Raw genomic sequence first — 25,755 nt, forward strand, 5'->3', positions numbered from 1 at the left:
TTCTGGTGCTCATGCAGGATTGTATGGGAGCTCAGTCAGATCCTGAAAACAGACCTGTGAGTGAGCTCCCTCTGCCCCTCTGTGTGTGGGACAGTCTGTCCTCTGTCACCTGAGCTTCTGGCCTGGGGCAGTTCAGGGCACCAAAGCTCTGTGAGTGTCCTGTGAGCGTCCTGTGAGCAGTACAAGGAAGGTCAACTCAGTGACCCTTAACTGGATACCCAAGTAATTGTCCTGCATTTCCTGAGAAAGTCTATATTAGCCTTCTAAAACACTATAATTGAGTATATTTAGTCTGAAAAAACATGTAAGTAATCTCAAGACTTGATGTCTGGACACAAATTGTCACTGCACCCTACTTGGCTATTTAGCTTAAGGGCTCAAGAGTAACTGGGCTGTAGATGCTGTAGATAATATTATTAGTAAACAACCATGGTTGGCTTAATATTTCTTACACCATTGGATTACAGAGCTTTTAGAGAACTGCAGAAATCAAGAAAAATTGAGATTGTATCTCGAATTCTGCAAGAAAAAGCTTCTGTTCACAAGCAGAGAAAAAGTCAGTCCCATACCAAGGCAAGCAAGGCTCGTGGTGGAGTCCAGGCTCCTTCCCTGCAGGGAACAGCAGCCTGGCCATGCAGGGAGGAGCCCTGCACAGGTGCTCAGGTGAGCAAAGGCCTAGGAATTAACTGGTTTACATCTATTTTATTTTTTTATTAAAGGTGCAGGTCAGCGAGTTCTTCCATCTGTGAACAGCACAGGCTACAACCAAACCCCAGGCAGTACAGAACAAGTGGACAGTAATATCCCCATGAGATCTCTTAATGATTGTTAGTCTCCCTTTTCTTCAGTGAAATATAGCAAATTTTATTACAAGATTTTCTCTGTTTTCAGTGTTGTAAGAGGGGTCAGCCTAAGTTCTCATCTTTGGCCTCTGATCTTTATAGGCCTGTCACTTTTGTATGAAAGATGTCCTCAGAAGTTGGTAACTGTTGAGGTAACTTTTCTCTAGTAATTTTTAACTGTATTTTCCAAATTTATGTTTTTTCACAAAAGTCATGGCACTCTCCATCCCCTCCTTCCTTGGCTGGTGAAGGAACTGCTTCTGGAGGAGGGAGTTCTGAGAACATACCCCAGGGTGTGCTCTGGGAAAGTGGAGATGATGAGGAAGAGGACAAGACCCTCCTGGAACCAGAGTTCCCAGGACTTTGGGACCAGGAATATGACTTGCACAAGGTAAATGCTCTGATATCTCTTGTTAGGAATAGAAAAGAACCTTGCTTAAAACCAATGATTATCTGTTTTGCAGTTAAAATGCAGCCTTTATGTTATTACATAGATTCACATGTGAGAATCTCATCAGTCATTGCTATTTGACACTGTTCTGGAGGAGTTTGTTCTCTTGAAGGGAAAACAATACTTAGTTCAGAGATCTGTGAAGACACACATTATGTTTAATTGTTTGAGTTTGAAAAACTTTAAAATCAGTCAAAAAAAATCATGTCAGTGTATATTCCTATACTTGTATGGAGGAGCACTGGACCAGAATTGAATTATTCCAGTGAAAACACCTGATTTTTTTCTGAATATTTGTTTAAGAAGTTGAGGGGACAAAACTTTTGAAGTGCAGAAGAGCTGACATTGCCATTAAAAACACAATGTTGTGGTGTTGGGTGATGAGAAGCTACAACACAGCTGAGAATAAATTAAATTATTCCTGTAGGAGCTAAGTTTGACCTGGAGAGAGCCTGGCAAGGGCTGGCCAGGCACTGGGAGATTCCTTTTGCTTTTGAAAGGTTCCTTTTCTGCTTTGAGCTGCAGATTCTGTGCTCACACACAGCCCTGGTGTTTTTCTGGATATTCCTTATTAGATACCCAAAGAAGAAGTGGATCCAACACAGCTGTTTATCAGAGCAGCAAAAAAAGAGATGTCTGAGGAAAAACCTGAGGAATTCCAAACTGGAATTTTGCCCAAGCAAAAGGTGCCTGCTCATGAGCACAAGGGCTGTGCTTTCTATAGCAAGCCAAGCTGCATTCATTTCAAGGTCAGTGCCCATTCCTTATGGGATTATGAAGATGTAGCTCCTGTAGGTATATCCCAGTGTCTTCATCTAAATTCTGGTGCAAACTCTCATAGACCTTTAGTGAAATTTAGAACAGCACCTGCCTTTTTCACTGATGATCTCTTAGTTAAGTTACAGTCAGATTAAATAAACTACTTTTACTGCTTGGGTCTAAACTATAAAATACTTCCTTTCCTTAGGGAAGTTTAAATCCTGTCAGAAAGGTGAACAAATGATGAAACCTCTTGTTAGAGTTTGTGTTTTTTAAAGGGCAGCATGACTGTTATTTGTATATGGTTTGTGAATACATTGTTACTGTAAAATAATGTCCTTGAAGAAGTGGTGACTCCCATGCTGTTAAGATTTCAGTTAGTTAACAAAACTATTAATTACTCAGACCATGAATGTGACATAATGTCTTTGACATTCACCTGGTGTGTTTGGCATTCCCAGGATTTTGATGTTGGTGAAATCTACAAAAAGAAGATAATTTTGACAAATGCCTCCTACAGTGTTAATTACTGCAGGCTGGTGGGAATCAGTGAGTGCCTCAAGGACTTCATCAGTGTTCAGTAAGTAAATTAACTGTAAACTCATTGCTTGTTTTACCTGTACCTCATCAGGAGCTGGAACCCAATTCTGCAGCAATTCAAATTCCTGCCTGTGGTGGGTTAACCCTGCAGGCAGATAAACTCCTCACACAGCTCCTCACTCCCCTCTTCCCTGGGGTGGGGAGAGAACTGTGAGGAAAAGTAAAACTTCTGTGTTGAGATAAACACAGTTTAATTGAACAGCAAAGGAAGGGGGGAAAGCTGATGAAATAAAGGAAATCAATCTCGGAGCAAAGAGCACTTAAATTGCAATCCTGAGGTCTTTGCAATTCATGTAATCCTGCTGGCAGGTTATGTAATGAAGCACTGTTGGGAGATTGCAAATTAATCTCAGTTTAACTATATTGATAATTTTATCTCACTGTTTATAAATAAACAAAAGGATGTATCACAGCTGCAGCAGGGTTCTGTAGCCTTTCATTAATGTGTCACTCATTCTGATAATTAGTCCAAGTGAGGGCAAAAAACCCAATTAAAAATACCTGCCATTGTCACCAGAGCAGGAGCTGGAGGTTTGATACACAGCTTTAATTTGGAGTTTTATGTTTATTGCCTCCATAGTTTTGACCCACCTGGCAAAATGTCTTCTGGAATGTCCTGTGAATTTGTGGTCACCTTTAAGCCAATGGTAAGAGCACAGTGAGCAGAATCCTGTCTGATTAAAAACATCATTATCCAAATTTCCTGCCTGTTAATGAGGAAACAGGCTGCATCCTAGAAAAGCTACTGTTGGCCATGGACAACTCTGTGTGTGTTCAAGCTCTGGTAAATTGTAATAAGGCATATTCTGAGTGCACATTTTGGAAAAATGCCTCCAAAAGAGAACAAGTTTCCAAATATTTACAGTCAGGTTAGCCAGGCTGTTACCAAGGATGGTTTTAAAGTGGAAATATAGAATCAGTAAAAATACTTTCTAATATGGTACTCAAAGAATGAATGAAGATATTTTTCATCACTGAAATCTTTGGAAATTACTTAGGATTTTTTCTTGTTGTTTTCTAGATAAATGAAAGTCTGGAAGGAGAAGTCATGTTTGTGGCACAGACAGGTTCTTTTTCTGTCCCACTGAAATGTACAGTCAAGAGCTGCATTGTAAGTGACTTCTTTAAGCATGTGGATAATATAATTATTATTATAAAAGGCGGATGCTCATTTAATTGACATTACTGGCTATGTAGGACAGGAGTAATTAATGGTTTATCTTCTCACAGCTGGCTCTGGATAAAGAGCTCATTGACTTTGGCAGCCACGTGGTGGGAGAGACAATTTCACGGACCATCAGCCTGACAAACAGTGGAGCTTTGGGAACAAGATTCAAGGTTCAGACATCAGCAGGTGACAGGAGCACCCACAGAGCAACAGGAAAACCTGCCCCTGGAAGGATGGTGGGTTCAAAAACATTCCTTAAATGAGTAGAAAATTCTTTGTGAAGTGTGGTGGAGTTGTATGGAGTCACAGAGCAGCCCAGGTCAGAAGGGACTTGGAAAATCATCTGGTCCAACCTTTAGTTCATTTGGATTGGTATAAATATAATGTTCCACTCAAATATCAGAAGATAAAATTAAAAGCAACTAGTTTATGAGGAGTGGGAAAGACACAATGCTAATTTTTTAAACATTTCAGTAATTTATGTCATGTTTCCTATTTTCTCCACACTCACAGCAATCAGGAAAAAATACTGCAGTTAAAAGAGGAGATTCTGACAATCATTAAAAGTCCCAACTCTTGGACTTCAGCAAAATGGTAACTGGTGTAAAGTTAGCAATAAAGTAAGGGATGTGATAAAGAGAAGTTTAGTTTCAGCAGACTTAGTTTTGACATAGATCTGCCTGTTTTTCCACTGGAAAATGTTAGTTCTGTTAATTGTAAAACAACTGACACTGTATTGTACTGCTCCCATTGTATTATTTACCTGTTTGGGCCAACCAGCAAAACTTAAATCTGTTCATTGATGAAGATCTACAAGAATGTGCAGTTCTTGAAAAGTGCCGCACATTTCTCCATTTATAACATGGAAGAGTTGCAAGAAAGAACAACTCTGATTTGCAGCAGCTTGATAAAAGTGGAGCTGGTGCCAACTGAAGGATGAGACACAGGAAAAAATACCTGTCTGTGTTTTCCAATAGGTCACTCCCCATCCCAGTGCCTGTGACCCTGAAGAGGTGAGCACCAGTCCTGTGCCAGCTGGGCCTGGGAAGCAGGAGTGGATTTGTGCTGAGCCCAGTGAGGAGGTGCCCCAGGAGCCACAGGAGCCTGAGAGCAGCAGTGCCACAGGTGAGGGGACTGCTCTGCAACACTGACCCTGCATTTCCCAGGCCAGGCACTGTCCATCTGTGGCTTCCTGTGCTGAACTCTGCAATTCAGTTTGCAAAGTTACTCAGTAAACTAAGTAGTTCATCGTTCTTGTAGTAATGTTATATTTCTTTGTGTTTTGCCTCACAGAAAGGGACTAAAAATAATGTCCTGACACCATTATATCAAAAGCAGCAGAGATCCTCACTTCTCATTAGTGATCAAGAATTCAGTCTCAGAACACAGAACCCAACCAGCTTCAGAAATTGCAAAATTGTTAACATCATCCTTGTCTCAGCAACTGAATCCCCACTTCTCAGAATAGCAATCCACATGACAGGTTTATTTTTATAGTCTGTAATTCTAGGAACAAGGAAGCAGAAAGATGAACCTCCTCAGACATTTTCCATCTCATTCCTAGTGTTTACTATGTGCTTAATAAAATCCAGTCTTGCAGAAGAAAGACTTTCTCAATTTCTTTATTATCTGTGTTCTTAAACATTTCTTTCCAATCCTGATCATTCCAGTTTCAGGAAGCTGAAGGTTCCTTGTGAAGGCTGTGGGTGGTTTTTCCAGGCCCTCCTGGCTGCATTGCTTTGTTCCTCTGGAATTGCTCTTGAAGCCAGTTCCCACTTCCATCTGAGTTAGCATTCCTTGATGTAACATCTCCAATACAGATTTTAACCCACTGAAACATTAACAGTTGTTCTGCAGTGAAAGGCTCAGGTGCCTCGTATAGAATTCCAGCCTAGACTAAAGCTGGATGGCAAAACAGGCATTTCCTTCTGGACATTTCTATCTCCCCATCATTGCTATACATCCCTGGGTTTGCAATGTTGTCCCCAATAAATGTACTTCTGCTCTGTTGGATAAGTTTTTAGTGAATTGATGCAATCCAGCATTTTATTGTGTTTTGTGTTTGGGTTTTTTTCCCCCCAGAACAACTTGGACAAGAAGTATCAGCTATCAGGTCAGATCTGGACACAGGCAACATAAGTAATTTAGTGGAACTTTCACCTGAAGAAACACCAGTTGAAATTATGCTTGGAAAGGTAATGAATGTCCTGAGATCTAGACAAGATTTCTCTAGTCTAAGCCTACATCAAATAAATTGCTGGAGTGATAAATGTTTAAGGACATGATCATTTCAAGCCCACTGGACCTCACTCTATCACAGTTAATTTTTACAATGGAATCACAGGACACATCTCCCCTTTTCTTTGATCCGCAAAGACTTATTTGAGCTGAAAGAGTCCTTGTACATCTACATTTCCCACAATTTAACTCCCTTTTTCTGCTGTGTGGTTCTGTGGTTAAGCCAAATCTGGTGACAACACACAAGATGGGACAGGAAGTCCATCTGGGAAAGGTCAGACTTGAGCCACATTGAACAGTCTTTTGACAGTGCTGTTTTCTGTGCACACTGCCTTCAGTTTAGTTACAAACCAGGTGTAGTAGAGTGAGTGAACACAGCCCCTTTACTTCAGTACCATCTCTGCATCTTCACTAAGGACTTGTTCTTGCTGTCCAGGTTACTGAAGGTGACATTGGACCCTTCAGCTCAGTGAAGATCCCGGTGCTGTTTGTCCCCGCTGTTCCTGGGGACGTGAGGGCAGAGTTTGTGATCATGTTTGACAACCCAGACTGCAAACCAGTGAGTGATATTGTGCAAGACTTGCTTCAAAACACTGTAGAAAAAGAGTTTAAAATCTTCTGGTCTGTGCTTTTCCCAAGAATTATGTGTTATGTGGTTTGATGGGAAGTAACTTTGTCAGTCATGCCCTTCTTTCTGATGCAAGATGTTTATGTCACCTGCTCATTTCTTAAATTTCTGTGCAAATAATCCTGATATTCCCATTTTATCTGACATTGTATTGGAAAACACCTCATGTCCTGGAAACAAACATGGAAGTATTCTCCCCTATTCCCAATGCATGTAGTTTATCTTCTTTCTGATATCTCAGAATTGGAATTATTTAGCAGGCAGTAGTGAAGCTGATGTGTGAAAGCTGGAAGAGATGACAACTTTAGTTACCACTTCAGCATATTATGATTCTAAGTTTTATTGCAAGCCAAATTCTGCTTGGAACAGTTCACAGCAGCTTGCCAAAAAAATAAAGACAAACTCCCCGGCAGCTCAGTAGCCAGTCTTGGCTCTCCCCTCAGTCTGCAGAAGGAGCTGCAGATTCCTGCTGAGGCTCCCGTGGGCACTTTCTCCTCCAGGATCATCTTGTCCAGCTCTGGGCTCTGTGGGCACCGATGTGACACTCGGGGCACCACAGGGGGCACAGCCCTGTGCTCCCTTCACTGCATTTCTGTGCTGGCTGAACTCCTGCAGCCCCAGGACTTCCTGGATCGTGGCCCATTCACTCCAGCCAAATGCTCTTCATGTTCTTTGTCAAAGAATCCAAACCAAAGTAAAATTCCTTTTTCTGCTGGCCACCCTCACATCTCGGAGTTTTTCTAGACCTGCAGTACAAACAGTACAATATTTTGATCAGCTGTAATTTACAGCTCTGTGTGGATGAGTAAGAATTTGGGACCCCCAGAACTGACTTCCCCTGTGGTTTGTGCCCTGCCAGCTGAGCTTCAGTGCCATGGGGGTGGCTGTGGACGTGCCCATCTGGGTGCCCAATCCCAGCGTGGATCTGCGGATCTGCCTGTACGACCGACTGTACCAGGACTGTGTTGTCCTCCAGAGCAGGTGAGCTCCCTGTGGCACTCCAGGAGCACTTCTGGATTAAAGCCCTCTGAGTTCCACACTGCTGGGACTGCACTTTGCCACCCTGCTATCCCATATTCCCAGCACCAGCTGTAGCTGTGGATTGTCCAGGTTAATAACTTCCCATTCCTGTGAGGTTCCCTGTGTTGTTCCTGTTCTGTGCTATGGCTGTGAAGTCCCCAGGGAACAGCAACTCCATCATGTGGAACTTGCACCCTAAACTAGGGAGATAAATGTGTCTAAAACTAAGTGCATTTTGGGTATAATTGATTCAGTCAGGACATTTTATAAAATAATATTTTGTTTTTTCTCAGCTGTTTTACCTTTAATTAAAGTCCCTGAGAGACTGAGGCCCTGGAAGGACTAGCTCCATGCCAACTGTGCTTTGCTGAGAGTCTTCCCAAACTTGGGATATGGTGCTGGATAAATCATGCCAGTCCCTTTGCATTTACTCTAAAATGGGAAGGATGCACCTTTTCCTGACCCATATGGGCACTGCACTGGACTGACAGACAGCTCTGATTAGGGAGTGACCAAATGCTGATTTACAGAGGGAACATATCTGTGTGTTTCTGAGCCCAAGTCAGTCATGTCTGAGAACTAGTTCTGTTTGCACTGTGAGATAAAGCAGAGATTCCCTATTAGAGTAGCTACATGAACATTAAATTGTCTTCAGGTGCTGGGTGTCTTCCCTCTGCCCAATGCACTCACTATGGAATTCTTATTTTAACAATTTGCATTTCTTAGTGTCTATTTCAATAGGATTGGGGTGGGTTTGTGGGAGGGTGGGGGAGAGATTGGTTCTGTGGAAGGCATCCATGCTAAACCTCTTACCAGAATTACAGACTGCAGAGACTCTTCACAGTTGGAAAGAAATGAGTAAAGCTGTTATCTCAGAAATTCAGCTTACAGATATGACAAGCACAAGTTGTTATGTAAGTGATTTTACTTGGTCTAGATAACCCAGGGATAAAACTTAAAAGTATAGAAGCAGAATAACTCCCCTAATAAAACTGAAGATTTCAAGGGGATCCCAAAGATAGAAGCTGTCAAATTGCTTAGGGCAAAACTTCTTAACTGAGCCTGCTGATCCTTTGCCAAGTTTCACTAAATTAAGAGCACTGTCCTTGGTACCTTGGCAAGTCAAGGCTTTGATTTATCACCCAGTTCTCCATTGTTAGGAAATGTTCTCTGTTACACAGTCAGCTGGGATAAAATTCCATGTATTTCATGTGCAGGGTTATAGTGTGTCAACTTTTTATCCTGCAAAACTGGATAGATTGCATCATTTGTTGTGGCCCGAGAAGTTTTTCTCCCTGTGGTAGCCGCTGACACTTTGCTGTGGCATCAGGAGGGGGATTCCTCCTGGAGCCTGCCTATACCTCACTGTCTGTGCCATTGTCACCTGCAGCAGAAGTGGAAAGTGATGTTTTCAGGTGGGTCAGATACCTCTGGCACTGGGGTGCCCCAGCAAGCTCTGCTGAATTGCAAAAGATTTGGTAGTACTGGTTTTGTTCTGAGTTTCTTGGGCTTTTGTTTCTGGTCATACAGACCCCTGTAATCAGGCAGCACAAATAAGCAGCACAAAGGGTGAAAGTGTCTTATCAGAATCCTGGTCAATATAAATCACTTTGAAAAGTAATTTCTTTGGCAGGTTATAATCTGCACTGATTTAATGAAGTAGTATATAATTCTCTTAGATTGTCAGCAGTCAGAAATCACTGCAGGCTCCCAGTCCCACATGCTGGAGCTGTTGATTTAGAGGAGACCATCTGGCCTGACAGCTTGGAAAGCAGTCCAGGGAAGGAGAATGACAGGCTGGAATATTTGTAAATTGCTCGGCAATTTTGCACTTAGGCATCAAATTCCAAACAGGGGCTGGGCCGTGGCTGTCGCTGTGCTGTGGTAGAGCCAGAATTCAGGAAACAGGGAGAGGTTTCCTGCTTCCAACATGCCATTCCTGGGGCAAATCAATCCTAAGGTTTGGCAGAGGAGGAGCAGGACCAGCTCAGCCAAGCTGTGACCTCCAGCCCTGCAGGATCTCTACTGTCAGAGGAGGGGTTACAAAAGATCTGTGAATTCACATCTGTGTGAAGAAATCACTGGGGTTGCAGTCAACCTATTGATCCAGACAGAGCCAGTGTGTGTCAGGAGCAAAGAACTAGCTGATATTTTGCAGTAACTTGGCTGTGACTCTCCCTGACCTGACTTACTGCTGTGCTGAGCTTTGCTGAGGCAGTTTGGATCAGTTCTGGTTGCTGTTTGCACACAGCTGGGTTTGTTACAGTACTTCCAAAAGCTTGTTTTCTGTGCTTAAAAGAGAGCACAACTGTGTGAACTCATTGCAGCAGTTTTCTGTGTCCTTCATTTTCAAAGGGAGTTGGGGACTGTTCTGATCACCATGTAGAGGTGCAGTGTTGCTGAGGTGGCCTCAGAGCCACCCAAGCACGTCTGATCTGTTTGCAGAGCTACAACCACGCTGAGATTCAAGTTTGAAGTGTGCAAAGAACTCAGCAAGCACCTGGAGCTGCTCCCAAAGACTGGCTACATCCAGGCCCAGGCCACCTTCAATGCTCAGCTCAAGTTTCTGCCCAGGTAACCAACAGCAACCCAAACATTAACCCTGCAGCAGTTCAGGCAGTGTCAGTGCAAGAGCTGAGCAGAGTCGTTGTGTAGCTGGAGCTCACCCTGCTGGGTCAGTCCAGGCCTGATCTCCCCATTGCTGCCCTCAAAAGCTGCCAGATGCTCCGGGAGGAAATGAGCTTGGCTGCCCTACCTGGGAGGCAATGCCTCCCCTGTGGGGACAGCAGTGGGAAAAGCTGAGCAGTTCCATTCCTGGTGGGCTGCTCCTGTTCCTGTGGGAAGCTATTCTTAGCCAGGAGAGAGCTTCTTGAGGCAGGTGGCCACTTCATGGATCACTGACTAAGTAATTTCTGGACAAGAACTCCTGTGCTTGCTAATTAGGGTAAGAATGGTTGGGCTTCCTGTCCATATCTCTCCTCCCCATGCACATTTTTCTCCAAAAGATGAAGGTATTGATCTTGAATTTCACATGACATTTTATGTAACATCTCATGCTAAAAGCTTTATCACAGCAAGTTTCAGTTCTCCATTTCATGATAAATCTACATATACAAACATAACTCAGTGACACAAACAAAGAATTCCAGTTGTTAAAACTTCAAATACAAGAGCTCCTGCTGACCACTGTTAGTTTTATTTACCTCGTTGCCACCCTAAAGAATTTAGTGGGGCATTTCATCTCACATAGAAATTAAATGAAATGTGGAATTAATTCTGGTGTACAGCCAAATCTTCAGCAGCTTTGGCATCAATTCCTGCTGCAAACCTGCTGCTTCCTTGGTGTAGGTTTTCTAGTCCCACTGATGTATTTTGGATTCTCACTGATGTGCTCAGCATTTCTGGGTTCTGCATTGAGAGTCTAATGGCTGATTTCAAAATTTTCACCAGGTTAGTATTCAAAGAACTAAAAGTATTTACAGTTCTCCCAACATCTCAAATCCCATCAGATTACAACAACTGTAACACGATGACATATTTCAGTTCCTCCACTTCAGCTGCTGTAAAGCACTGCTACCCTCTCGGAGGGAATAGAACCAGAGCTTGGATTTAGAACCTTAATCTTCCTTTAAAAAACAGAGAAGCTTCAGAAAGGAGATTTGATGAGATTAAGGCATTTCTGACACACAAAATAAGTATCTGGCTGTTTGAGGGGACAGATCAGTTAAAGACCTAATGCAGAGGGGAAGTGCCTGCATGGGGAGCACGAGGAGCTGGGGGAAGGACTGAGCCAGTGACACATTTCCGTGGGGCCTCCTCAGTGATTTGGCATGAGGAGCTCTATGAATAGAACAGCTGTGTTAGAAGTAACACCACAGGCAGCAGAACCTCCCACTCAGCAGTGCCAGGGGGGCACAGCTGGCTGAAGGTTTGGCAGATTCTCCTCAGTGCTCTGTGCACACAGATGTGCTGGGGCAGGTGATCCAACACTCAGATTTCTGGCGGTTTGAAGCCAACATTTTCTGTTCAGGCAAGTTCCATGCCATTTTCAGAGAAAATCTGAAGGATTCCAGGACCTTCTCCCCAAGGCACAGCAGCTAATTTAAGACCCTATCCCTGTGTCCATACAGTTGCAATTATTTTTGCCCCTTTGGATTATTTTGAAATAGATTAATTTCTTCTGCTCCTCTAATGTCCCATGCCAAAATGAAAGCTGGTGCTGTATTCCTCCCTTGTTTGTAACCCCAATTCCCATCTGTAAAGAAGTTACCAATACCTTTGAACATCACCCTTATTGCAAAATAACACCAGCAAGATTTTGGATCACCATGGTGATTGTGTGGGTGTTATTGTTACTCACTACCTATTCTTTAACAATACATTAAAGAATTGCCTGTAATCCATGAGTAGTAGTAGAACATGAGCCTGTGGAGACCCAAGAACAGGAAACAACTCACTCTGGTGCTGTGAGTCACTATAAATAGAGCAGCAGAGCTAAAAATGCTCCAGGTTTGTATTGTCTTGGCTTGAAGCTCTGAAATGGAGCTTGTGAGAGCCAGATGCTTCACCTGCACAAAACCTGCATGTTCCTTAGAAATTCCTAACCTGGTCTGTAACTTCTGGGTTCCAAATTAATTCACTTTGCTTCTCTGTGCTTTGTGGTGCAGGTGTTACTGCCTCAAACAGGCTGGTCACTCACAGCAGTGTCCAGAGCAAACCCCTGCCTGGCAGGGCTGGGGACAGCCTGGGGCTGCAGCAAAGATGCACAGGATTTATATTCTGATTAGAGAGTAAGCTTTTAATTTTTCAGAATTTCAAATGACTAGATGGAATTTTAAAAAAGGCTAAATGGATGCTGACCTCTGTGACCTCCCTTAAAATCCTGTATCTCCAAAATCCTGTCTTTAAAAACAAAAATCCACAATGTGACTGTACGATCTGATGTCCCTGCCAAGCACCTTTCAGCCCCTGCACTCCTGCTCAGGGCATTGCCTGGGGGTGCCAGTAAATCTGGAATAAATCCAGAACCTTCCTGACCTGACTGAATCCTCATTTTCTTGAAGGTGAGACTTCATAGGTCACTAATTTTTGATTGGAATTTTCTTCTGCTGTTCTTCCTCCATTTTCCTTAATATTTACATGTATCTTCCATGCAAGATTTCAATTAGACTTCCCTCCACAGGAGGATTTGAGGATTAAATTAAGATTAAGTTAAGATTAAAAATTGTGAATAATAAAACTTTTAGACTTTAAGTAACAGGTTAGGATTTGTTTTTCTTTCTATTCAGAAATAATCCATCAAAAGTTTATTATTCCTCTTAGCGAGAAAAGAGATAAAAATATTTTAATGACCCTGACTGTGGTTTGGATTTTCAGGCAGTCCCTTCCTGAAGATGCAGGAAGTTATTTCAATGCAGAGACAAGAATCCTGGAGGTTCCAGTGACAATAGTGATCCTGGACAAGGTGATGTTTGTGATGCTGAGACTGACCATGGATGTAAATTATTCCAGTGAAGGTTCACTTGATGGGACCTTAGATTGTTCTTTATGACTTTACTACTGTGGTAACAGCAAAAGATTCTTAAAGTGCTAGCAGAGATCTGATAGTTTCTTCTTGTCATGTGTTTGCAACACAGAAAGTTAAATCCTTTCTAGTCAGTGCTCATCTCACATGTCACTGTCAAGGAATAGAGTAACTTTTCTTGCAGTTACCTTTTGGATGACATTTCATTTAAATGTCCTTACACCCTACAGGTGAAGGTTTATATCCTGTGCTTTTGCATTTGTTTCAGGCTAAAACAGTTACTTTTACTGTCCATGCCATTGTCAGTACATCTGACCTGGAAATCAGTCCAGCACAGATTGACTTTGGGTACTGCACGATCTATGAAGCTGTGCAGGCAAATGTCGTGGTGACAAACAGATGCCTCTTGCCACAGGAGTTTGGATTTGTGGGACTGCCAGAGGTATGTGATTACCCCACACACTCCCCCTCTGCTGTCAGAACAGATCTCACTGTCAAAGAAACGTGTGTCAGCGGGAGTGGAAATAAATCCTGGCTGGTCCTGGCAAACCCATGGGCACCTTTCTGCCTGTGGAAACACCTGGATCGGGTCTGGTCTGGTCTGAGTAAATCTCACTGTGTTACACCCTCTGCATTCCCCAAGCAGTATGAACCCCTGAGGGGAGGATTTCATTTTCCTCATTCTATCCTGTTAAAACACTTAATTTTTCATACCAAGAAGCCTCCTAAGAGATCACCTGGTGCACTTTGCTTTCAGCATCTCTTATAAAACCAGCTTGGGGATGTGGCTGTGGCCTCGAGGCTGAGGGATGGGCCCTCTTGGCACCCAAATGCCCAAAGGCTTTGCCCTTAAAGCAGGATGGTTTTAAAGCCATGCCCAAACTACAGCTTGGGAATCATCCCAAGCCAAGCCTGGGCACTTGATGACTGACTATAAGTTGATGTGGAAGCCAAATTAATCACAGGAGCTGCTGTTTCGTGTAGGCTGGGCCTAGTGAAGTATTTTTCACACAAAGTTGGCAGTTCAAGCTCCATAATAGCAGGATGATCACAGTGTGAAGTGGTTTGGCATATTGGCATCAGAGTTGGAGGAACCTGACATTTAATTAGGCATTCTCTGCTGGTTTGGGGATTAAAATCAAGGAGTGAGCTGAAAGAAATTGTTAACTTCAGCTTTGTGAAAGCTTTACCTCACAGTGTGTGTTCCCTGATTAGCCTACAGTGTGATGGGGAGACATTCTTGAATCATGATCAACTCAAACACAAACCAGTGTGCAATTGTGGATATTAAACTGGCCCTGTCACTGTGAAACAGGGAGCAGCTCCCACAGACAGGGGGAACTGCTGAGATTTTTTTTGTCAGATTTCATTCAGTTGTCTATGAGGATAAATAAACATTAGAGAAAGGTGATTACCACAGATGGGAAGGAGCTGGGGAAGGGATTCTCCTGAAGACTGAATTAATGGATTTAATGCCTTTGAGTTACTCTGAGATGAGAAATCTGCACATCAGGACACTCCATCACTAACTCAGACCAAAGCTTCTCTCTAGAAAGCTTCTCTTTTCCTGACACTTCCACATTTAATAACAAAGTTTTCTTATCTTACCAGTAAAGTCTTATTTTAATTTATTAATAAATTGGTAATTTAACTAGTACTTTCTTATCCTGCCATTTTGAAGTTTGTGGAAGTTCAACCCAATGATGGATTTGGAATTATTCTTCCCCTGGAAAGCCTGACATTGGACATAATCTTTAAAGCTACCAAGGCACAAGAGTACAGCTTTGAACTCACCTGCACAACAGAGATTAACAGGTATGTTAAGGGACTGAGTACAGGCAATGTGGAAATGGAAATCACAATGGGTTTCCACTTTAAGCTACTCCAGAAGTTAAAGCCCTGCCTACTTTGAGGAGGAAGGGCTGGGATAAACAGGTGAGGCAGGTGGGAATTCTCCAGCTGACAAGAGTTGCTCAGTGCCTGTTGGTTTCATCCTTGACTTACACATCTGTCTTTACTGAGATGACTTTTTCTACCCCTCCTCAAGTTTATCCTTGTCCCATTTCCAATCTCCAGGTCACCTCAGCCTGCAGTGCCCTGTTTTGCTTCTTCAGCAGAAGTACTGAAGGAATTCTTTTTTGTAAAAATGCTTCATACATTAAGCTAATGCTGCTGCAATAATGATGGCATAAACTTTGATTTGACTGGATGTGTTTCCAGAAGTTCACAGAGGAAGAATTCAAGCAGGGACTCTGGCCAATTGTGCATTAAAAATAGATAGTATTATTGTTCATCTTCAGGCAAAATTCCCATTGCAAGCTTGAAATTCTGCTTAAATAGGGACTACAGGATTAGCTCCCTATTTTCCGGGCTGATTAAGACACTATTTTATGCTGAGACAATTTATCATGTGTTTATTTTTAGACAATTCAAGCTGTCATGCAAAGCAGTTGGAGTCCACCCACCTCTTGAATTGTCTCATTCCTTGGTTCAGTTTGCTGCAACAGCTCTGAACTCTGTGTCTGAAGCCACTCTGGACGTGCTCAATGCCCACGTGAGCGGGAACAGCCTCACTCACGCTGTCCCTCGGGTTGGCAGGGGGGACCCTGCCCCAGTGGGACCCACGGCCTTCGAGTTCCATGTGCCAGAGGACTGTCCTGTCACAATCACACCTTCTGTGGGAACAGTGATGCCTGGGCAGGTAAATTCACTTTAAGTTGTCAAGTGTTCTGCCAAATCCTTGATTGTCACATCCCCACAAAGGCTGTCACTTGTAATTGAAGCTCAAAAACCAGTTATTATTAGAATAACTGGAATATTTTGAATTGTTTGACATGTTTTAAATCAGACCTGAGGGTTAGCCACCAAATCTGGCTAATGCCTTATTGGAGTTTTCGCATTTCCCTAACACTGTTAGTGTGATTTAATTGAAGAATGCTTAAATATCAGAAGTATTGATCATAAACCCTGTGACATCCTGAACTTCCCAAAAAGCTGTGAGTGACCTTATCCCAAGGATCCTCTCCCTCACCTGGGGGGAAGGTGTCTGTTGTGTGTGAGTGCTGTGCTCCAGTGGGGCTCTGTGGGGGTGTGAGGGCTGAGCTGTGCCCACCTTTCCTGTGTGTGTTCTCCCATTCCCAGAGAAGCTCCATCCGAGTGTCCTTCAGCCCCACACTGTCGGATCAGCTCATCAGGGAAGAGGCAGCTCGGAGGCTGAGAGGAGCAGCTGTGCCAGAGGCAGGAGTGCAAGTAAGGAATGCTGAGAACAGCACATGCTGCTGGTCTGGCACTTCCAGAGATTTGTTTTTCTGGGTGATATTTTTATCATTAAATTATTTGCATATTAATGAAGCCCAAGCTCATGGTCCACACCAGACCTGCCCATAAAGGACGAGGGTGTGACTGTGCTCTTGCATTGCACATGTAGCCTGTTCACTGAACAATAATTTAATGTTCTGGTAACCATTCTCAGAGCATTCCTGGAGGATGTTATTGCAAATCCCCCAAAAAAGGAGCTTCTACACTTCTTGCAGATTTACAGCACCCACAGACTTTATATGCAACCCTTGGGACAGTGAATTTGTATGAACACCTGTGATTGTCTTTAGTCTTGAGATATACAGGTAAAATTCCCATAAGATACAGACTTTGACTCATCTGCTCCAAGAGAACTCTTCTTTTAAGAGGATGTAAAATTTGTCCATTTAAATTTAATTTTACATTATTGGAAATGTCTGTAAGAATTGCTGTGTCTGTGGCTGTCACCATAATCCTGCTGTCCCCTGTTCCTTGTACTCTGTCACCCCCTTGGCTCTGTGTCCTCAGGTCAGGGCTGTGTCTTTGTTAACTCATGTCTTGATCAGATTCCCAGTGGTCCCCCTGAGTGTCTGACAGATAAAGGAAAGAAAGATGAAAAGAAAAAGAGAAGGAAATTGAGCACTTCCATTCCCAAACAGTCTGGAGAGAATGGAGATGGGAAAAACCTGACTGCTGTAGAGAGCTCTGGAGAGCCAAAACCTGAAGAGTTAAAGCCTGAGTAAGTCAGCAAAAGCATCTGGTACTACACAGACAACATTCTCTTTACAAGTAGTTCAATAAATCTACTAAACCTGTAGGTAGACAAGAAAGCAAACTGGAGAGGGAGCAGCTTTAGCTGTGTTGCAGAGGCTGTTTCCAAAATTAGTGCTGCTTGAGAGCCACACAGCTGTACCCTCTCATGTGAGGCAAAGAATCCCTTTATGCATCAGAAGGATTGAAGACTTCAAAGAATCTGTCAGAGAGCAGGAGCTGGGGCTGAGCATGAACTGGGCTGAGCTAACACGGGTTTATTTAAAGGGCAGCTGAAAAGCTGGACTTAGTGACGAACAGAAACTACTACAGAAAAACCCCTTATGAGCACATCCAACAGAACCATCTGATGGCCCAAACCCACAGCATGGAATATTTTCTATTTTTAATTGGAGGGTTTGCATAGTCCATCCTGTTAGTCATGGTCATCTTCAGCCCTGGCAGTAAAATGCTGCTGGGAAATGTGCCTTTGAAACAGTCACTGTGTGTCCCTCAGTGAGAATCAGCACTGACAGCCTGTGCTGCCTGGAAATTTGGGGACCTGGATGCAAAATCTGATACTTGAGGTCCCTCGTTTAGCAAATAATTCAACTTCTCAGAGCCACATTTCTGCCTCATCTGAGGAATTTGGGAGTATTTGGGAGTAAATACATACTGAAGCACCAGGCATTTGGCTGTACTGAATGTATTGATAAATTTTACTAAAATCCCATGTTAATTTCAATCCAATAATTGTAATTTTTAAATACTTTTAGTAAAGGTCATGAAAATAAAATTCGTATTTTAAAGGTATTGCTCACATACCTTGGGATCCTCTGTGTTTCCATGTTATTGAAATAACGTAGAAGGACTGGAAGACACTGTAATATTTGATGTGTTCAACCAAAGAAAATTGTATTGAGGATATTGCAATCTTTAATATAACATCTTCTATCTGGGTTTATACTTTGTATTCTCTTTTGGCAACAAAAGCCACTTTGTAGGGTGGAGCCATTACTGAAGTCATTTGGTTTCACTGTTACATTCAATTTTGAAACAATAATCACAAATAGCTCAGTAGATACTTGATTTTTTTTCTTGCTCTCTCACTCACTAAGATGCTTCTTATTCCTGGATTCTCTAGTTCTGATGCTTATAGGGCAGCCCAGGCTGCCCTGATGAGGAGTTTCACTGGGAGTTTTGAAAAGTACATCATTCCATGCTTTGTTGCCAGTGGACGTGCTGCTGGAGAGAAGGGCTCTGGAAACTTAAGCTTCAGGTATTGCAACTGGATAGTCCAGAAATGTGAGGGAGAAATGGTGGGCTTGTTGATTTATTCATTTGGGGGAGAAGTTTGTTTTCTGATCTTCAATTACTTTATAGCTCAGTGGTAGAAACTCATGCTCACAGCCCACTAGTTGGATAAGAATCAAACACATGAATATCAAAGCAGCTCAAGGAATAATTGTGTGAAAACTTGAAGCTGGAGAGTTCATCCTCCTGCTTAGGCACAGTCAGCCAGCAAGAGTCATGTGTGGTGTGTCATACCCATGCAGTGACAGCCCGTGAGATGAACTGATTTCTGGCAGTAGTTTTATTTCTCTGTGATCCCAGAGCTCTGCCCTTCTGCTCTCTGGCCCCCTCTCCTCTCTCTCCAGCCCTTACAACACGTTGTATCTGGAGCTGCACTGCCCAGCTGTGGCCCCTCCTGTGCTGGTCACGTCAGATAACGGGAACAACGCGGTCCATTTTGGGGATGTTGCCGTAGGTATGGATTTGAATTCAAGTTGTGAGTGTTTTCTGTCTGGCAGGAAGCCCTTCCAAGCATAGTTCTGCATTTGCAAAAGTCAGGATGGAAATTAGCCTGTAATGGGTACTTAGGTGGAAAACGAGGAGCCTGTCTGGCCAGCTGAGGCACATGGAAGAGCAGCCTTGATCCCCAGACACAGAATTGGAAGCTCTACAAGTGACTGTCCAAATCTGAAAGCATTTTGGTGAGCTTTCACTGGTGCCTCAGCCACAGACAGGGAATGAGTGTCTGGCCCAGGCAGAAGCAGGAAGGAGGAGGAGGACTGGGAGGGCAGGACTGAGCATCATCACTTCTGGAAATGTTTTCATTCCTGACAGGCCACAGAAGGATGAAGCGAATTACACTGGAAAACATCTCCCCAGGGAAGGTGGAAGTATCCTTGTGTGGGGCATGGGAGCCCACCTGGCATGTGGCACATCCAGCCTCTTTTGAGTCAGACCCTTCCTCTGGGTGGGGACTGTTGGACACTGAAGCATCAGCCTCATTTGCTCTCAGTTACTGATCTCTCAAAAGCTGATAGATGGTTAGTTCAGACTAAAGACCTATAAACAATATGTAGAATCTGTTGTTACTTATTTTTCTCAATCTTTATAAACTCTTTTTCTTGAGCTGCACTATTTTAGCTGGGATTCTCAGCTCTGAATCCCAATGGCCCCTTCCTGTTGGTCAGAGCAGTTGGAATGCTTGAGCCAGGTGAAAGTAAACCCCTCATCATCTCTTTTTGTCCAAATGAGGATAAATGGGTGAGTAGGAGAAACCACAGCAATGGGGGAATGGGTGAGTAGGAAAGACAACAGCAATGGGGGCAAAGAGGAGAGAGATGTGAGGGATGTGTGGCACACATGAGTTACTGGCCAGGATGAGACTCTCAGTGATGAGAAAACCTTTGTTGCCCCTCCCAGCACTTGGATCTTGTCTGTGCACTAAACCCTGGGGTTCTGCAATGGCCCATCTCTGGGAGGGGGTCAGCTGGATGGGTTGAGGGGTACCTTCAGCAGGTGGAATAACCCACATGTTCCTCCTGGCAGTGCTTTGAGACTCTGGACATCCGAGCCGTGAATTCCAACTTCAGCCTGCACCTCTCTGGGCACGGGGTGGTGCCAGGCATGGTCTGCTCTGTGGAAGGGGTGCTGGACATGGGCTATGTCATGGCCAGGGAGAAGGTGACTGCCACTGTCAAGGTAAGTCCCTCTGTGCTGAACTGGGAAGCACATCAGGAGCTGCTGTAGGGATGAATTGTCTCCTCTCAGATTTTGTCCAATAACCAAAAGCTGTTACTTGACCAAAGCAGCCCCTGCTGGGGGGAGTTGGTGTGACACATTTTGGGCAGCACTAACCTGTGCCCTCAGAGGCATCTGGGGACACAGAGCTGCAGTAATGCAGCAAAATCAATTCAGTCAGTTCACAAACTCTGGATCCTCCAGGACTGAGAATCGATTTCCTTAATGCAAATGCTGCTGTGTGAATTAATGCCACCAGATACAGAACACTTCCAGCCTGACCCTGCCATTCTCCCTACAACTGGACTCACTTTCACCCACAAGGGACAGAGACCGGCAGGACATCCCAGCTTTCCTCACCTCCTCTGTGCAGAGAACAGAGGTTGTTGGTAAACTTGGCTTTTTTCCCCCTCTTTTTCCTTTGCTGAAGACTCAGGCAGTGCAAAGCAGCCTTGCTCTGTCCTGTTAGATCTGCACAGCTGTCAGACCCAGGGCATCACAGCACTGAAATTAAACACCTCGTTTTGTTCCCCAGTAGGAGCTGTTCTAATTCTTTCAATATGGGCAGCTGTAAATTTGTGCAGACTGAGCAAATACCCACTAGTAAGGAGATATTAGTGTTTAAATCTAAATAAACCCACACAGTAATTGCATATTAAAGATTTAGGGATGTCCATCGCTGTAAAAACACGTCAGAATATAGGAAGGATTTGGTGATGCTGCTTCAGTTCCTCTGGAGATGAATTTATCAAACTGATGGATGGAGTTTTGTGGTGTTTCTAACACCCAGTTTTGCTGCAAAGCTGTACATCAGCTCTTATTTATTTGCTGTTCCAACAAAAATTAAATGGGTTTAAAATTGATGAAGAAGTAAAGTGGAGCTGACCTCCTTTCTTATCTGCATCCCCACTTTTGTTTGCCAGGAACACAGAACTACAGTGGCTTGAGTGTGTTCAGCGTCTTTCCAACAGAAGGAAAAATTGAGGCTGGGGAGAGCCAGGAGTTCGTTGTTACCTTCAGTCCTGACCATGAAAGTCTCTACTACTCTGACCTCCTCAGGGTTGTGCTCTTTGGCAAGGTGAGACAGCCAGGATTCCTGAATCATGGAAACAAAGACTCAGTATTAGAGGGACTGCAGTAGGGAGGAGGGGGCAGCTCTGCGACCCGCTGAGTTTTCCCAGGTTTGGATATTCAGTTACTAATTGGTAACAACAGTGACCTGGGATTAAGCCCAGTCCTCTCCGGGGAGGCCAGCACAGCTCCCAAGAGGTGTCCCTGCAGGGAGCATTTCAGGGAGAGGAGAGGGAGCTCCCCCTGCACGGCTCGGGCTGCTGGGGCAGGGACAGGGAGCACCGGGAAGCTGCAGGGACAGGGAGCACCGGGAAGCTGCAGGGACACGGAGCACCGGGAGCTGCAGGGACAGGGAGCACCGGGAAGCTGCTGGAGCAGCAGCTCAGGCCGAGCAGTTCTGTGGAGCAGCCTGGGATGCACCTCCGGACGGGCAGATGGTGGCACCACGAGGGCCCTGAGCCCCTGCCAGCACAGAGGGACCAACACTGAGGGCAGAGTGACCACTAATGCCCAGCAGCAGCACTGCAGACAAGTCAGGGGCTGGGCAGGGGGTGCTCCTTCCTGCAGGTTTTGTATCTCTGCAGACCTTTGGGACTGCAGTTGGGAATGCTGCAGATGGAGACTGGTCCTGGTTCGCAAACTTTAGCCAGGTTTGCAGCAGAGAAGTTTTGCCTCTTTAGTGACTTCTGTACAATCAGTTTGTGCAGTGCCCTCCTCAGGCACACTGCCCAGGAATAAAGGCTGCAAAACTGGAGTGCCAGAGTGGGCAGGAGAAGGGGCAGGTGCCAGGCTCTTGTGTTAGGGCCTCTTGGCCTCTCCTTCCTACAGGAGCTGATGCCATGACTTCCATGCCCCTGGTGCTGCTGTGACAGCGTGCCAGTTTCATTCAGGTCACCTGAGCTGTCCCCGAACCCAAAGCTCTGTGTCTCACAGCAAACAGCCCACAAGATCCCCCTGAAGGGAGCGGCGCGGGAGCACCCCGTGTTTGTGGAGGGTGGAGTGCCCTTGGATGTGCCTGTGGAGTCCTTGGCTGTCACAGCCCCTGTGGCATCTCAGGAAGCACTGAGAGGAGGTAAAGTGCCACCCCTGACACTTTGTTACAGGACAGGGAGTGAGGAGACCTGGGAATGCTCCTCTTCCTGAGGAAAAGGCAATTAAAGACAGTTTTTCCAGAATCAGAACAAACAAACATCATGATACAGCCTGTGTTATTGACACATACACAAAAATGCAGGAAACTTTCTCTTAAGGACAGTTTTACTCTTAATTTCAATGCAGTTGTATCTTAGTGATGATCTTCCACTGCTGCAACTTACTTGCAAAAGAGAATTATAATGTAATACTGCTACAAAGTATTAAGCTGTAAATTCTTTCTGTCACTTCTGTGACATGTAATAGATGTTTAGAAAATTATTTCATATATAAGCACATATCCTGGACTCTCCCATTTGTCCTGTTACAAACCAGACACATTTTCAGGAGTCTGAGGTTATCCTTCCTTGATTTCTTCGGACAGTTCAGAGACAGGGTGTTATCAACTCCTGAGGTAAAAATGAGTTCAAGCACATGCACACACAGGTAGGAATACAGCTGCACAGTGTGTGCCATGGGCTAGAAAACAAGCATGGAACTTGATAAACAAATTATGCAAACCTTCCTTTTCCTTAACTCCTCAATAACTATGTAAGAAGGATCTCCCTGTGTGTGCCAGCTCTTGGGTTTGTCACATCACTTGTTTGACCCACCCTGGTGCAATTTATGTTCATTCCAAGCTGACAGTGGCTCAGGTTTGTCTGTCTGTCCTTGTGCAGACCCACAGGAGCCCGTGAGGTCCCTTCTCCTCCTTCTGGAGTACGTGGATGGAGGGGGCCCTGCAGAGCCAGCCAGGGCAGAGCTCAGGGTGGGGGCCATGGACTCCCCTCTGCTGGCTAAGAAGGTGAGGGAAATAAAACCTGCAGGTTCATGTCAGGTGCTGTGGGGGGTTCTGACAGTGCACAGATGGCTGCTGCTTCCTTCTGTCCAAAATTCACTCTGTAAATGAAAAAATACAGCCTTCAGGGTTTCTGATTAGCTTACATCACACAAGCATTACTGTTTGAAAACATTGAGGGGGGGGCTAATATGCAAGGAATTAGCAATATCATACTAAGTCAGCAACAAGCTTAATTTAGCAGTTTGCTTTCCTAGTTTAGAAATACAGAAGTTTGGGCCCAGAACTCAATTTTATGACAGTATTTTGTGATAGCCATGACCAAGGTGGATCCTTGGAGTTTCAAGGGGCAGAAGCAGTTTGGCAAAGGGCAGCGCAGCCTTTGCTGAGCCGGTTTGTCCCAGAGGATGCTCTGTGTGTTCCCAGGCCGTGGAGTTCAGCCTGGACTCGGTGCCGGAGCTGGAGCAGGCAGGGATCGAGCTGGAGACTCCCAAGGGAACGCTGGACCGCGGGCAGGAGCAGCGTGTCCGCGTGTCGTGGGCGCCACCTCCCGACCTGCAGGTGAGTGACAGCCACGACAGTGACACGGTGACAACCTTGGGGGGGTCACACACAGGGACATCCTTGGGGGGCCACCCAGAGCTCTTATTGGGTTGTCCCACAAGTCTTCTATTGGGGCATCCCATGAAGCTCCTGTTGGGGTGTCACCCACAGCTCCTGTTGGGATGTCACTGCCCAAAGCCCATGTTGGGGTGTCACACAAGTCTCTTGTTGGGGTGTCACCCCCCAAAGCCCCTGTTGGGTATCAGCAGCACAGGTGGCTTGGACACGGTGGGATGACAGAACACCTGTAGGTACCAAAGGAGCCCAGGCTGGTACAAACCCCCCCAGGGAATGGAACTGGGATCAGGTGGGTGATTCAGAGGCTTCCCCAGCATGGGCCGCCCTCGCTGGGCAGGGACAGGAACAGCCACCTTATCCCAGGGAATTTGGGATGACTTTTCCCAGGTCCCTGTCACAGCACCAGGAGGCCAAAGTGTTGCTGCTGTCAATGGAGACACAGCTCTGAGTCACTGGAGGAGCCCAAGGGAACACCTGCAGCCCTGCTGGCTCCCTTTATAGGGATCTCTCTGCAACACTGGTCACATTCCTTTGGCCAGAAGCTGCCTTTCCTTTGGCGTATTCCTGGAAGTCAGTGTCCTTTTTATTTTCCACTTTAGGAGCCCCATTTCCCTGGCTATTTCTGCCTTTCTGTATCCCAGAGGGTGGCTCTGAGGCCCCAACATCCCCATGGGGCTGTGAATGCCCCATCTGATTCACCTCCCTGGGTGTTCCTGGGGACTAGAAGAGTTGACTCCCTGTGTGTGGGATGCCAGAAAGAGTGGCTTGTTCCCAAATTAAAAGATTGCTGATATCACATGCACAAAGGGGCAGTGGAGTGGCTGGCAGGATGTCCCAGACTGACACTGTGCCTCGTGGTGAGCACTGGTTCTTACACAAGATTTAGCACTCACTGGTGGCTGACAGGATCCATTTCCTTCCCAGCCTTGCTGTGCTCTGCTGTTCCTGTCACAGTGTCTATGGCTCTCTGGGGTCAGAGGCTTAGTCACTGCCAGACCTCCCTGAGTGCAGCCTGGGCATGGCTGGGCATCAGCAAAGGGCCAGCACAGCGGGCAGGGAGTGACCTGCACCCATGGCTGGTACTTGGTGCACTGACCTGTGAAATGCAGGGCTTAGCCCTTGACCAGCTCATCTGTTCTCTGCACAGAAAACCAGGCTGGGTTTGTGTGTGGGTGTTTTGTAGGTCAGTGACCCTCCACTTGTGACAGCCCTCCTGACCCTGAAGGGTGACATCACAGAATGTTACCGAGTCCTGTTCATGCCAAGAGTCGTGTCTGCCTGTGCTCCCACCGAGTGAGGCGTCCAGGCCAAGGGAGAGGAGGATGGAGGCTGATTTTACTGGATCTCTGGAAAACATGGGAAGATTCTGGGATTGTTGCAAATACTTGAGGGGAGCAGGGAGGCAAGAGGGAAGGGACATGTAATATTTCTGCTGTTTCCTCCAAAGTTCTCTCTCTGGGGCCACCAGTTTAATTTTCCAGCTGACTCTGGGACAGTAATCTTGTGGTAGAGGAAAGAATTAATGAGGGGCCCAGTAACTACAGCTGCTGTTAATCCCAGTGTCTCCCAAAGGTGGCCATTCCATCAGGAGTATCTGGTTTATATCCACATAGGTGAGTTTCAAACAAGGTGTCTTTCTCCAATTTCAGATGCTTTTTATAGAATGTGGAAACTCCTTGACTTTTTCTCTTTTAAGACCAGAATAAAGTTCCATGTTCAAGCCTCCTTCAGCTCATTTGGGGAGTCATTTTTACAGTGCCCCTGCTGTTCCCTGGATATGATTAGACACTTGCCCTACATCCTGCCTGTCCAGGAGCTTTTGGTTT

At 45.0% G+C, this 25,755-nt stretch overlaps 1 protein-coding gene across 1 annotated transcript in view; it reads left to right on the plus strand.

Annotated features, from left to right (window-relative positions):
* Window positions 1-25,648, plus strand: part of CFAP74 (cilia and flagella associated protein 74) — a 32,863-nt gene extending 7,215 nt beyond the window's left edge. Inside the window, exons 10-38 of the mRNA XM_071575710.1 lie at window positions 468-663; window positions 1,054-1,233; window positions 1,869-2,042; window positions 2,514-2,632; window positions 3,233-3,299; window positions 3,674-3,763; window positions 3,883-4,056; window positions 4,798-4,945; window positions 5,903-6,015; window positions 6,495-6,617; window positions 7,546-7,667; window positions 10,152-10,280; window positions 13,083-13,170; window positions 13,499-13,672; window positions 14,912-15,045; window positions 15,655-15,931; window positions 16,372-16,479; window positions 17,094-17,266; window positions 18,422-18,556; window positions 18,936-19,045; window positions 19,405-19,460; window positions 19,711-19,830; window positions 20,116-20,268; window positions 20,567-20,696; window positions 21,231-21,385; window positions 22,312-22,450; window positions 23,190-23,314; window positions 23,735-23,869; window positions 25,113-25,648. Coding sequence (XP_071431811.1) covers window positions 468-663; window positions 1,054-1,233; window positions 1,869-2,042; window positions 2,514-2,632; window positions 3,233-3,299; window positions 3,674-3,763; window positions 3,883-4,056; window positions 4,798-4,945; window positions 5,903-6,015; window positions 6,495-6,617; window positions 7,546-7,667; window positions 10,152-10,280; window positions 13,083-13,170; window positions 13,499-13,672; window positions 14,912-15,045; window positions 15,655-15,931; window positions 16,372-16,479; window positions 17,094-17,266; window positions 18,422-18,556; window positions 18,936-19,045; window positions 19,405-19,460; window positions 19,711-19,830; window positions 20,116-20,268; window positions 20,567-20,696; window positions 21,231-21,385; window positions 22,312-22,450; window positions 23,190-23,314; window positions 23,735-23,869; window positions 25,113-25,226 — 3,961 coding nt within the window. The 3' untranslated portion in view covers window positions 25,227-25,648. The remainder of the gene's footprint in view (window positions 1-467; window positions 664-1,053; window positions 1,234-1,868; window positions 2,043-2,513; window positions 2,633-3,232; window positions 3,300-3,673; window positions 3,764-3,882; window positions 4,057-4,797; window positions 4,946-5,902; window positions 6,016-6,494; window positions 6,618-7,545; window positions 7,668-10,151; window positions 10,281-13,082; window positions 13,171-13,498; window positions 13,673-14,911; window positions 15,046-15,654; window positions 15,932-16,371; window positions 16,480-17,093; window positions 17,267-18,421; window positions 18,557-18,935; window positions 19,046-19,404; window positions 19,461-19,710; window positions 19,831-20,115; window positions 20,269-20,566; window positions 20,697-21,230; window positions 21,386-22,311; window positions 22,451-23,189; window positions 23,315-23,734; window positions 23,870-25,112) is intronic.
* Window positions 25,649-25,755: the final 107 nt, after the last annotated feature.

The sequence above is a fragment of the Pithys albifrons genome, chromosome 22, assembly GCF_047495875.1.
Source record: "Pithys albifrons albifrons isolate INPA30051 chromosome 22, PitAlb_v1, whole genome shotgun sequence".
Classification (NCBI taxonomy): Eukaryota; Metazoa; Chordata; class Aves; order Passeriformes; family Thamnophilidae; genus Pithys; species Pithys albifrons.